The sequence below is a fragment of the Manis pentadactyla genome, chromosome 9 (genome assembly GCF_030020395.1).
Source record: "Manis pentadactyla isolate mManPen7 chromosome 9, mManPen7.hap1, whole genome shotgun sequence".
Lineage (NCBI taxonomy): Eukaryota > Metazoa > Chordata > Mammalia > Pholidota > Manidae > Manis > Manis pentadactyla.
Genome location: NC_080027.1, coordinates 67,833,393 through 67,847,352, shown reverse-complemented (window position 1 = coordinate 67,847,352; position 13,960 = coordinate 67,833,393). Strand labels below are relative to the sequence as shown.

General features: G+C 38.0%; 1 protein-coding gene and 1 long non-coding RNA gene across 3 annotated transcripts in view; one reads left to right on the top strand and one right to left on the bottom strand.

The window, feature by feature from the left end:
• Positions 1-9,524, bottom strand: part of BBOX1 (gamma-butyrobetaine hydroxylase 1) — a 54,154-nt gene extending 44,630 nt beyond the window's left edge. Inside the window, exons 1-3 of the mRNA XM_036879073.2 lie at positions 9,278-9,524; positions 1,330-1,583; positions 370-484 (exon numbers count right to left, since the gene is read on the bottom strand). Coding sequence (XP_036734968.1) covers positions 370-484; positions 1,330-1,548 — 334 coding nt within the window. The 5' untranslated portion in view covers positions 1,549-1,583; positions 9,278-9,524. The remainder of the gene's footprint in view (positions 1-369; positions 485-1,329; positions 1,584-9,277) is intronic.
• LOC130684910 (uncharacterized) lies at positions 678-9,265 on the top strand. 2 transcript variants are annotated; one of them, XR_008999268.1, is made up of 3 exons: positions 678-1,120; positions 3,656-4,145; positions 6,103-9,265. It is a non-coding gene; the product is annotated as an uncharacterized LOC130684910 (long non-coding RNA). The 2 variants fall into 2 exon arrangements; XR_008999267.1 differs by lacking the exon at positions 678-1,120 and adding an exon at positions 1,635-1,737.
• Positions 9,525-13,960: the final 4,436 nt, after the last annotated feature.

Here is a 13,960-nt window from a genome sequence, read left to right as displayed (position 1 = left end):
ATTCCTGCTTTGGTGATTTTGTGTGATTCTGGCCTTAGATAAAATTATTAGGAAAGGACAAGTCTGCCTCTGGTCATCCCAGTTCTTTGCAGTGAGCATTTATGGAGTGTCTGTGCTGTGCCAGGTTTCACTTTAGATGACAAAAAAATACCAGTTTGCCACATTTCTGTTCTTCCTGTCTCTGTAGAATATCTAGAACTGCTTTATTTCTTTTCCTCTCAACCCAGATGATCTGCGTTGGTAAATCATTAAACATCCCACATAAACTACGATAGTATTTTAACCAAAGCACAAAGGTCTGAATTTGTTTCTGAGCACATTTCTTATCATATGAGTTTTAAAAGACATTGAAGACCGTAGCAAAGTTACCTGGCAAAAACAATTCTCTTTGGAGTTTTTCTCTGGCCTGCTGTGAAAAGCATCTTTTCTTCAGCCAATCAGCTTCAAATTCACTGTAATGTTCATTTGGCCACATGATGTGAACCTTATAACACAGAAAGCAAAGATCATCTATATGTATACTGTTTTCTATATACTTCAGTTCTCCACTATTGCTCTGTGTCTGAATGCTACTTAAGATAATCAGGGAATCTGATTAGCCCCTTTTTTTAATTGAAATTTACATACTTACATGCATAGAATCAGCTTTTGAAAAACAAGGGAACTGAAAGCAAGGAGATATGTCTGAGGTCTGAGGCTCTTTAAATATCACACAAGAATAAGAACTGGCTAGATCTGAAAATTCTTATTCTATATCCTCTAAACCTGTGGTTCCCAAACTTTCTACGATGACTTAATGTTAGCTATCACTTACTATTCCTGCCAAGACTCTCCAAAATAGTAATGCTGAAGATGTGACAGGAAGAATAACCAAAATAGCACCATTTTGAGTGCCTACTCTTAATAAGCATTATAAACATACTTATTTAGTCCTCATGCATCTCCAGGGAGAAGGCGCTATTCACATTTTTCAGGTGAGGAGTATCAGAGTAAATAATATTTCTTAGGTCACAAGGCTAGCAAGCAGTGAACCCTGCGGATAAAGTCCTCGAGTCAGAGGGAGACCAGAGAGAGGAGAGGAGAACCTTTCTGGTCACTAACCAAAAGAATGAGCTGTATGGTAATATTTATTAAAAATAGTAGTAGCGGTAATAAAGAAATAACAACAGATGCTTCTACTTCCTGAGCATGCTTACATTGCACCAAGTTCTATACTAACAGGTTTATATATATAGTCATATATATATAATCAAATGTAAACTCATTTTAAAAATTGTCAGAGTCTAACACCTTCGTTTAACTTGGGAGAGATAATTTAAAGATAATTACCTTTTTTCTGTCAAACGTCAAGCCTTTAATACAAATGTTCACATCAAGAGCTTCGACAAGAAGTTTCCGCGCTTTTGCAGAATCCAGGTAGCACTCGGGGCACTGGCAGTTGTCTCTCAGCCATACGGCTGGGTAGAGAGACTCTGCACCATCATGCCAGAGGATTTGCATCAAATGAGCGTCATCCAGCACTTCTGCTTTTTGGATGGCACAATGCATGTTTCTGGTCTCTGCAGGTAAATCTGGTCAGTCACCTGCTAAGACAGATCAGTGTCAAAAGGAATCTCAGCCAGATAGGGTCTGAACAAGACCATTAGGAGTACGAACAATTCCAGTGGACTCTGGCTTCTTCTATTCACTCAGCTGCCAGTTTGTGGTTGACGTATCAATGCTGGGACCTTTGTTCTGGTGAGAGTATTTCATACGCTGTAAACAGAGACAGTGGCTAAAAGTTAAAAAGATAAATGTGCTGAGTCAGGATCCAGATGAAAACAGTTCTTTGCTTTTCTCACAGAAATTTTAGATGAAAAGATCAGAACTAATGGCACGTGCACTTTTATAATCATGCCTATGTAAGAGTTCTGGAATTTTTTTGAGGGAGAAAATGCTTCACAAAGTGACAGAGTAACAATCATACCTGTGCTATTTTAACTTATAGTCAAATGCACATGCCTTTAGGAAAAAAATGCTTCCATGACACTAACTTGGTAAACTTGTCTTAATAAGGGGAATATTAACGCGGTTTATTGATTTTAGGAGGTATGGCAATCTAGTACATGGTCCTACTTCTATTCCTTAATTATAATTTACTTTTTTACTTATCCAGCACATTTTCTAAATGTAACATAGAAGTCCCAAGGCTCTTAAAGGAACTTGTTTGGTTTGTTCCCTGAGATTTTTGTTTTAATATAGTAGGCTTTAATATTTGGTTAGTTTATTCTACACCTTTACTGAGTACTATTATGAATATCCACTTTACTTAAGAATACATGAGTTATTTTTATTAAGAAATTCCCCTAATTTGAGGACATGCAGTGTTTATAGGAAAGGAAATCAAGTGACGGAGAGGCACCATGGAATTATAGACTGCACCTCTGTTGATTCTGATTCCACTAATGTCTATAGATTTGACCTTCAGAAATTGTGTCAAAGTTATAAATCCCACTTTCTTCATGTATTGTTTTCTAGGACTCTAAATTTATATGGAAGTAGAACTTACATGGAAAAAGTAGCATTTGTGTGGTAGAACTTCTTAACTTCTTCCATATAATGATTAGCTCAGTGTTAATGGATGGTGACGTGATAGTGTGAACAAAACTTCATTGTCTTGGAATGAAGGGGAGGTAGACACATATACACACCCATGCACACACAGTGACTATTAAACAAATCCTTTTCTCTGTACCAGGCTTTGCAATAGGCACTGGAGGCTTCAGTGACAAGGAAGATGAAATAGCTCCCTGTCTTTCTTGAACTTACAGTTAGGAAGATTTTATACTTCATTAAAATAAGTTTTAAAATACTTTACACATCATTCAAATCAAACAGCTTTTAAGTGACTGTTTTATACATACATCCCCAAATCATTTGCTTGGATGATGTAGTCAGGTTATAAAGGACAGCCAAGACAAAAACAGATTGCTTTTTCCATTCAGCTCAACCAGAGTAAAGTTATCTAATGCTGTAAAGAGAATTCATTGGGTCTCATGCTTATTCCTATTTGGGGACGCCCATCTATTTTTTTCTTAATAATTTATATAGCAACAGGAGAACGTTATTACCTAAAAAAATCATTAAAAATATAACTTATGGATAGGCCATTTAGTTTTTCCTGACAGGAGAAGAGGAGGTTGGCAGGTTTTCTTATACAAAAGGTTTCAAAGGACAGTGAGAATTTCAGAAAATCTGGGATATTATAACCAGATCCTTAAATAACATATGACACACAAGTATGAAAAGGAGAAAGATGGTACATTTTTATCTAAGTCTGGGGTTGGCAAATATTTGCTGTAAAAGGGAAGAGAGTATCTATTTTTAACTTTACAGGGTATATACAGTCCCTATCACTTATTCTTATTTTACTTTTTTGAACCTTATAAGAATGTAAAAACTATTCTTACCCATACAAAAACAGGTTGTGGCCGTATCCAGCCCACAGGCCATAGCTTGCCTGTCCTTGATAAAAGTTTTGTAAGTCACGAATTTACTGCAAGGGAATACAACCTTACCTAAATACAGGAAACAGTTGCTTTTTTCATCCTCATGTATAAAGTTAAACTTATCACTCAAATAATATTAAGTATTGTCTTTGTGCCTGCTGCACTAGAGGGTTCAAAGATCACCATGAAGTTGCAGAGTTTAAGGAAAAGTGAGATAATCATGAAAATAAACAACAAGTAAGGCTGGAGGTAAATGGCACTGGTAGTTGTCTGAAAGGCTTCAGGATACCTTCTTTGAGAAGATGTCTACTTGAATAAGTCTTAAAGGGTATGATCAATGCTGATGAATACATATTATTTTCACCTTATTTTTCTTTCTGATTCATATAACACTGATTTCTTCAGAACAAGCATGTGATTAGTAAACAGCTATAATTTCCAGCTTCCCTTATAGCTAAGATTAAATTATGATATAATTTTGGCCAATGAAATATATTTGGAAGTTTCTGGATATGGAAATTTTTAAAAAGGAGATAGACTTAGCTACCACATGATGTTTTTCCCTTTTCCTTCTTTCCTGCCTAGAATGTAGATATGGTAATGGTGATGGAGCAGCCTTTTTGCAAACATGAGGCAACAAACAGAAGAATAAAATCTGTAAGTAGCCTGGGCTCCCCATGGTTCTATGAAATCATATTACCAGTACTGGATAGTCATGTCTGGACATTTTTTTTAAACATGAGAAACATAAACTCCTTACTTATTTAAACCTCTGTTAGTTCATGTAAATACATATATGTTAGATCACAGGAAGAAAAGTTTGTGAAAGGTCATTCCAAAGAGAGGAGCCAGACGGAGCCAAGGAATTAAAGTTTGCAAGTATGGAGTTTGATCAACAGAAAATATTTGGTTTAGCTGGAGCCAAAGGCTCTGAGGGAAAGAAATTAAAAGGCATGTTGAGACCAGATCATGAAGCACCATGCATGGAAAGATAAGGGGTTTGATTTTCATTCTGTTAAAAATAAGAAACTTTTTTTTTCCAGGCAGGAGATTAACAAGGGAGATGATACTGACTGTAGAATGTACTGGAAGCAGATGAAAGGACAAGAGATAGAGAAACTGGAGCTTTTTGTAGTAATCTGTTTGAGAAGACATGAGAATAGTAGGAGGGCAAGTGTTGAGTAAAAGGTGGGAGGGTAGATGTGAAGAATGTTGCAAAGATATATTTGAAATTGCCCCTCAGCTTATATCCTCATAAGAAATTTTTGCTTTCTTTGGATCTTCTATTAAAGAAAAAAGACTTTATTCCCTGTTTTTTTAAAAAAATTCTTTTATGAGGTTGTTTAAAAAGAGCAATTACTATAACTGATAAAAAATTACAGAATGCAGTGATTCAAATGGACACCCATCTGGAGATGTGGATATATTTATTTGGCATACAGTTATACCAAGTTTTCTTAGCACAAAGCTATGGTTTTTCAGTGGGTGGCAAGCAGACAGAGAGATAGGGAAGATTCTAGTTCATAACAAATGACTAACAGTACGGATGAAAGAGCACCCACAGGAAAAAAGGAGCAGGAAAAAATTATATAGATATATCCTGTTTTGTTTATCTCCATATTCTTTTTGGTACTTAACCTGATCTATTTATAAACTGAGGGGTTATTTCCTTGCTGAAATTGCTTGCCAATAATCAGAGGCAAAAGATATCTCACAATATCAACACACATGCAATAAACATACATAACCTTCAAGTTTGTCTTCTTCATGCTGAGAACATACCTACCTTTTAAAATGCATTTTGTATATTGGTCCTGGGATGATTTTTCAAAATAATATAGAATGTATTTATATAGATGTAATGTTTCTAGCATATAAAACAGAAAAATGAGTACCTTATATGAAGAAAGAACAAAGAATATGTAGAAGGTTTTTGATTTTTGATTTTTTTACCTTGAGAGTTTGGTAAAATAGTGGTAATTGTTTAAGAGATCTTATGAAAGAGTAACTTATTTGGTTGTACAGTAAGAATATTGGTTTTAATTATATTTGTGGTAAGTTTACAATAATAGTAATGGTAATAATAGTTTCTTCATGCTACTTACTGTTCTAAGTGCTTCATAATCAATAACTCATTGAATCTTCACTACAACCCAATGTAAAATCTATTGCTGTTACTCAAATAAGCAACAGAAGAAAGAGGTTAGAAAATATTAGGATATAGATTATAGTAGAATCTGTCTTAAATTCTTCAAGGGAGTAAGAGAAGAAAAATAAATTCTTCTCACTTAATTTTTATCATCAAAGTTCTGTGTATGTTGAGGTATATTCTAAACTCAACTAATTTTCAGTAATGTGTTCATTAATGGGTTTGAAAATGTTTTGGTTGAAAGGATTTTTATAAAACTTGGAATTTGATCGATTGATTCTTAATGGATACACTATTTGAAGGGTGTAATTTTTCACCATAATAAATACTGTTCCTATACTTAAAGATGACACCATGTCCTGCTTACTCTTAAAGTGATTATATCTACAGACATTTGCACCAATGAACACTAATTGCATTCCCACTTGCCATCTTAACCTTTCTGTTTCTCTTTTCTTCTTCTAGCTAGTGTATTTGAACTGGAGAGAGAAAAGCACATTTCCAGATATTAGGGGAACCCAAGACCCTTCCACCAGCCTGCCTGGCCAAATGGATATCCCAAGGACGGTGTTCCAAGGGAGGTGGTGACATCAGGGCCGTGGCTAATGGGAAGCAGCCCGAGGCACATGGGAGAGTGGGAGAACTGGAAAGACGTGGGTGTTGCTCAAGTTAAATTGTTTGGGTATCTGTGAAGGAACTTGGCAGGTTCCTTCTACTCTTCACAATCCCTCTCTCAGTTTACGACAAATGTGAATCGTAATCCAAACAAAAGCAGGGGAATTAGGGTAAGAGTTTTCCTCTCTAACTGTTCTTGGTTTATTCAAAGCTCTTTTGGGACAAAAGAAAAAAAATCAACGATCATCAGTATTTGAAGACAAATTCTTTCTGAAAATATGTAGGCTTGTACATAAGTGTGATTTGCTGAAACCTGTTTTCCAATTTAGCCCATTTGACTTGTTAAAACTGAACCCTGTTGTAGCATCACAAACATTTAGTTATTTGATAAACTACTGTATTTCTCTGAAGCAAAGCAAAGCAAAGCAAAACAAAAAGCTATATACTCTTAGCTATAGCTATCTATCTAAATATAAATATATAAATAAGTATTTCAGTGGGACCTCTTTGCTCAATCAAGGCATACCTATAAAATGAAAATGTTTATTTTAAGATTTAATTATTATTTGGCTTCTCCTTACTCACAACTATAGCTTACTTTATGAAATATCAGATCAGTTTCAGTGGGAAGGAGCAGTTTTGCCTCTCCTGAAAAACAGACCTTGGATTGGTGGGGATTCCTATCCGATGGGATAGATTTCTTTTCATTTCATCTCATTACTTGTGTGTGTGTGTGTGTGTGTGTGTGTGTGTGTGTGTGTGTGTGTGTGTGTTTCCCTTCCTAACTCACTCACTGTACTTTATCCCTTCAGAGCTACAGAAGTTTATTTGGGACTCCTTTTTGGCACAACTAAATGTTTATTTTAGAGATTATCTTACTTCAGCTATGGTTACAATTTTGTATTTTTAAAAGTTTACAAATTCAAATTTTATGAGCTGGTTTCTCCATTACTATTTGGAGAATCAAGAAAGTAGTTCTGCAAGTTATCTTATGTATTGACCTTGGAAATAAAGGGAACTTAGGACTGGAACTCTCAGAGCTGGAAAGAAACAACTTGCAATACACTGGGGTCAGTATGCAAGGAAAATGGAAGCTCAGAGATGATGGTTATGATTTTCCCAAGAGCCCATCCTGCTGGCTAGTAGGAAAAGTTGCCCCAAAACTAGTCCAGTGTACCATACATATATAAAGTGAACAGTTTCTAGTTATAATAAAAGAGAGTGCAAAAATTCCTCAAATGGTAATTACAACTAATTTGCACCATAGGTTTCAGGTAGGAGTCTCAGGAAGTTGAAGAACCTTCATAGTTACTCTGCATAAAATTAAATTGATGGAGACACCAGAGAAGGCTGATTGATTCTTCTACTAGATTACTCATTCCTCACTTAATAAAAGGCTGGCATTCTTTGACTTTTTTTGTTTTTTTTGTAATGGAAGATGAGACTAGAGTAGACTCATGCTATGAAATGTCAGTATTTGTAAATTTCCATCTTCTCTTCCTTAGGTAAGCCATCAGACCTGCTATCATACAGCAGGACTCTCTACTGTGTTTGAACTTCTGCTTTTAGAGGGTAGGATCAGAAAATGATCAAAATGCAAGAAACATGTAAATTATATGGGTGATTTTAAGGTGTATGTATAAAACCATTTATTTAGCATTTACAATGTTCTAGCTGCTCTGTTAATACTTCCTGTTGTACTAAGTTATTTCGTCTTGCAGAAAACACTGAGATCAGTGCCTTCACTCCATTTTACAGATAATCTTGAGCTTAGAGAAGTGAAGTAACTGACTTGAAAGCAGAGGAAATAGAAATCTTAACCCCTATGATGTACTACACAATGGAGAATCTGTGGCTGAATAATTTTCCAGGCAATAATTACAAATTACCAAAAATGCACCATTAAAATAGTAGTCAAATCTCAAGATTGCTGGTTGTTAGTTGACATTATCACCTGACATTTCATCATTAGAAGGAAAGGACAGGAAGTTTTCCAGACATTACACCAAAAGAGCTTTAAAAATTACTATTATTTTATATACCAACCTCTAAATCATAAAACTCAATTAATTTCCACTTGGTAAGGTAGCGGTTGGCCAGTCTGTTTTGTAGTGTCTCAACTTTAGTACTATTTGAATGCTTACACAGTCTTCTTATTCATAACAGTTGCGACTGAAAGCCCTTCAGCTTAGAAGTTGTTCTTTTTTCTAACTTGATTTAATAAGTGACTGGGCTACTTAATAATCCATGAATATATATTCTCATGTGAGTAGCAAATTTGCCAACTTAGAGAACCCAGCCTAAGAATTTCTGACTAGGTTCATCATTCCACCTGCTATCTTGTTTAAAGTATCAAATTTTGTCCAAACACTTCCTTCCTAAATTATAAAAAGGAAACTAACTTTGCTCCGGTGGAATTACCATATTCAGATTGAAACTCAGTTTATCAAGGCATTCATTCGCGGATGTGATTCAGACTACTGGGTCTAAATGTTAAGATTTCAAATCTTTGAACCAGAACATATATTCACTACCAGAAATCCTATGTTTTCAGTGAAATCCATTTGAAATACCTGCCACAGCTCTTCTTGAGCCGTATTCAGGCAGCAAAACAATTAAAAAGTGCACAGTGGTCTTAACTGACCAGCATCCTAAAGAAGCATGTTAAATTCAGCTTTTGGGTTTAACGAAGGGCTGAGGTATAATACGCAATCACCTTTCTTTGGGCTGGATTGTGCATTATTTGGTGAACTTTTCCAAAATCCAGCCAGCACCCTTCCTCTGACCACCCAGTCTGTTCTTTAGACAGCATCCTCTCTGTCCCCTCTGTATGCTTTCTGGATCTGCTTAGGCACTGCACAGTCATCTGACTACTAAACTAAGTTAAACACAATTGGTAAAGGGAAGCTGCCAAGAAGCAATCTGATCCATTGCATTTCAAAATCAAGTCTATTCTAAATGCCTGATGTCCATAGACCTGAATCCACAAACTCTTCAAATAAAAGAAAGTTGAGCTCAATCATACCTGTTCTCAGATGTGCTTTAGGTGACAAACCATGCAGAATTTACCAAGGCAAGAAAGAGTCAGCTTTTGTCCTCAGTGTTGTTTGGGGAAGGCGACTCCTGGTGCCGTCACATCCCAGATTGATCTGCCCCCAGTTTCCCTACTTCTGATGCAGTGTAATTACTTGGAAGCCTTTCTTTCTGCTCCTGGCTGTTCCACTGCAGCCCTGCCCCCAGACACCGCTGAGATTTGCAAATGAGGAAGGATGTCCCGATCTGAAGGTGTAGCAACTCCTGAAGGGAGCTTGGAGGCTTACAAAAGAAGAGAAAAGAGAAGAGTTTTTATGGCCTAGAGGAGATTCAGTTAGAAAGAGCAAGTAGTTTAACTCTTACTACTGCCCCAAACCACAAATCAGGGACTAAAAGCAAAGCATCGCCTCAGTTTACAGTCATTCCCATAGGAAGAAGAGCAGTTCTCACCTGTCTCGTCTCTTGCCCCTGAGCCAATAATATCAACAGAAGCAGGCAAGGAGCTCCTCCCTTCTGTCCCACCTGTTCGCGGTGACAGTGCTTTTACTACAAAACTCACTTGGAGAAAAGATGTTGAGGTACACATTTAACAGGGAGGGGCTACCATCTCCCACCTGAGCAGAGGTGAGGTAGTATCTACTTGCCCATGGAATATGCCAAATGAGCCCTTTTAGGGGGAGCTTGGCTAGTTCTCAGGTCCTGGCAGGAAGGTTGGGATGCGTCCCCCTGAGCCCAGTGCCCTCCTTTCTCTGCAGCTTTTGGCTGGAATGAACAATAGCTGCCGGAGAACATGGGACTTTTCTGAAGTCATCTGGTTGCCCAGTGACTTGACTCACAACACACAGCCCTCAGGCAACAAAAGGGAAAGGCCAGGGTGGACACTGTGCCAGGGACCTGCGCCTGGCTGCCAGGCATTCTGATGGGGAGTGCCCGGTGCAGGCGGAGGGCTGGTGGACAAATCCTAATTCCTGTCAGGGTCTAGATTCCATTGAAAGGAAGTCTGCAGATGGCAACTGGAATCCAGGTAAGAGACACTGCCCTCCTGCCAGCAGCACCACCATTCCCAGGAATATGCCAAAGCAGCCTCAGCCTGCAACTTGTTGCTTCTTGCCCTAAGGACTCTCAGGTTGCGAGACCCAGACAGGCAGGAACAAAAGAGCTAACTGTAGGAGAGAATAAACCTTCCTTAGAAGCAACCCAACTCTAACTCTCCTGTGGCCTCCTCCATGGTTTCTCACCCAGGCCAGCTTCCGCTTCTGGGGCTGCAGCATCCCCCCCTCAGTAAGGCCCAGGCAGCTCTTTTCCCAGTAAAATGTAAACTGTGCCCCTTCATCTGTTGTCCCCTCCTCCATCTTCCACTTTCCTTCCCTGAAGTATCCGGGTCAAATTACTGACACCCAGAGTCTGGGGAAAATAAGGGCAGGTTTTGTTTCCCGTGTGTGGGATGAGGGGGTGCTCCCATAAATGTTGCCTGCCTTTTAAATCCACAGGAACTGAGGTTATGGTATGCCAGAAGCAATCAGTTAATTATATGTTAAAAATTCTTATTACCTCATAGAAATACACTTGACTAATTTTTATTTCACACTTTGTGCTGTAGTAGCAATTACTGGAATGAATTAGGTAAATTTTCTTCCAGCTTTAAGGAAGTTATTGAAAGATATATGCTGCGCAGATGTGGTTTGCAATGGAAGAGCAAAGCAAAAACAACAAACAAACTTGTCAACAGCTGAAGTTTAAAAACCTGCCCATAAAAAATTAAATCCCACATTGAAAACAAAGAAACAACAAACTGATAAGCTTCTTTAAGGATGAAGAAAAAAAGAACATTTCCCGGAGGGCTCTTTCCTAGCTGTGTTAACCCTTCAAATGCAGCCTCTCAGTGTGCTCTCTTGGAGGGAGCAAAAGACATTCATGTTCAGGGTTTCAGATGGAGAAAATGGGACCACGGAGGTTCATGAACTACTGAAGGTCACAAAATGTGCAAGAAGGCGCCAGGAATGCTGACACTTCCCTCCCTTCCTTCCTTTCTTTCTCTCCTTTCTTTCTTTCTTTCTTCTTTCTGTGATTTAAGAACAGTTTATTGATAACATGAATTCCATATTAAGTACAGCTAATTGAACTTAAGTACAGCCAATGTATTAGACATTAGAAACATTGAAACTCAGTTTTCATTTGTAACAGAAATAAATTGATGACCTCATTATCAGTGAGCATGCATGAATGAAAGATGCTCTGCATTACTTGAAAGACTTCTTAGTATTGTCTAAGCAGAGGATTTGATGAGACTGAGAAAGATTTCATGCAGAAATCTGAAGGTGGGTGGTGTTTTAGAGCAGGAAGTCGTTGGAGCTTGGTGCCCCAGTCTGCTTATGCTGTACTGTATTACAGTTAGCATATGGTGATGCTCAGGGAGTTGTCCTTGGCTTAAGGAGATATTACAGAGGGCAGGACTATTCAGCTTCAGTGAAATCTAGTATCTATGGAAAGATTCTGCTGCTTATACCATTTCCTATTTTGAAGAAGGAAAAATAGTAGAATTTGCAAAGGATACTTCCCATGCAAATAGTTGATAGATAGAAGTATTCTTTTTTTTAAAAAAATTAGCAATTTTATAAAGTTTTAAAAAATACAAGAAAATGTTTAAGTGATATTAAACAGACTATAACTTACATATACTTCTATACAAAAAAGAAAACCAGAATGTCTCACAATTTTACTGCCCTCATATTGCTAAGAAAAATACAGAAAGATATTGCATGAGAAGTAAGTCTTCCTTCTCCCTCTTTTAAATTCTTTTTCCCAAAGGTAATTGCTGCTAATACATTTTCTGGGTGGGGCCTAAACTGAAGTATTTCTTACACATACGTGTAACATCGCAGTGTGCTGGTAAACATTGAAGAACAGGGTCTCTGTGCCATGTGTTTCTAGTTTTCAGGTGAATAATAAAATTGCCTTTATCACCCGTGGTGATGAAACCCTTGACCGAGGAGAGATCCCAGCCCAGAATCTGCGGCAGGATTCAGCTGTGCAGGGAGAGGAGCCCTTCCATCCAGCAGGATGCTGCCCTGAGTCCTTCCAGTAACAAGTACTGTCAAGTACTGTGATGATAAATACATACGAGCCATCTTTTGGAAACTAAATCAATAGCCAAGCTCTGAATTTTAGTCACTTAGTCTCTAGGAATTTAATAACTTCTGAGTAAATGATACACTGTTAATAAATAACCGGTTATTAGTAATATTATTATACTTGGGCTGAAAAGAAGGGTAATAGTATCGACTGAAATCAACATGGCTATTGTATTAAGAGAGAAAATTTATTCAGAGTCTTACTGTGGACCATGGGCAGAAAACAGTTAATCAGGGAAAGAGTTCCAATCACACTGTTCCAGTGGCCTCTTGCCTGAGAACAGTTTATATAACTTTTTACTACAGGAGACACATTAATCAACATATCAGAAAAGTGTGTTAAGGATACATTTAGTTAGTGTCTTAAAAGAGCAGACTATGCACATTCTGGTGTTATCTATGTGTGAGAGGAGGCACACTTCAGGATTGTTCTTCATTCTCCTGAAGAATTTTATCAAGGACGTGAGAATTCAGTCTTCTGTGAACATTTGAGGCGATTTCCCTTCTCGGCCATGGGTGAGGGGCTGTGGCAATCTTGATGACACAGGTGAGGATGGCTGTGTGGTATCTCCACAGACAGTATGAGTTTTCCTGGTTAACGTAGGGCCTCTACAGCTTGTATAGCTTGTATAGTTTTCCTTGCCTGTGAGACCACTGTGGGGGACTGTAAAAATTTCGTTTTCTTTCACAGTAGTATAGTCAATTTGATTTTGAATATAATTTGTTTTAAAACTTAAATATTTACTGTTTAAACTATTTCTTCTTCTCTTAGCAGAGCATGCTCTATGAGGGCTTTGGGACTTCCGCATCTAAACCATTCTTAGGACACGCAAGTGAAGCCTCTATCCTGTGCCCTGTGTTTTAGGGGGATCTGACCCTCTTCCATCTATCTGTGTCACTCCCATGGGTGATGTATCCACAGGACCAGGGGACCCACCCAGAGCTGCACAATGCTCCATCTAGATCATGCTCTGTCAGCACAGACCCTGCAATTTAAGGCCTGCAAAGACTTGTGTCTGCTGCCAGGATCCATGAGAGTTTGCTTCTCTTCCTCCAGGCCATTGAGGTTGTTTTGAGTCCCTGGTATTTACACCTCCAGGCCCAAATGATGGCACAAGGGCAGCTCTCTATGTGTGTGTGGTGTATAGATAGATGAAGCTTAGAATTATGTTTGACATGTAGTAGGCCCTTAATAAATACCTCTTGAATAAAAGATCGTATTAGTTCTATGACTTGAGGCAAAACCATTCAGTTATAAATCAATCTATGCAGAGTTTCTGATGAAATGATACAATTCATGTGAAAGCATCTGGCAGATGATCTCCTTCCCAGTGCAGGATGACACTTGGGATGGGATGAGAAGTAGAGAGAACTCTGGTCTCAGGAGCTAGAGTCTAAGGACTGGCTCTCTCTCCCCTTCCAAATTCTGGTTTGGAACAATGAGGGATCTGGTAGTTCTAAATTCAAACTTGGCCTTATAGCTTATTGTGAAAGTATCTTTTTCAAGGTTGGGGGATAGAACATATTTTATTCATTAGTTAGGT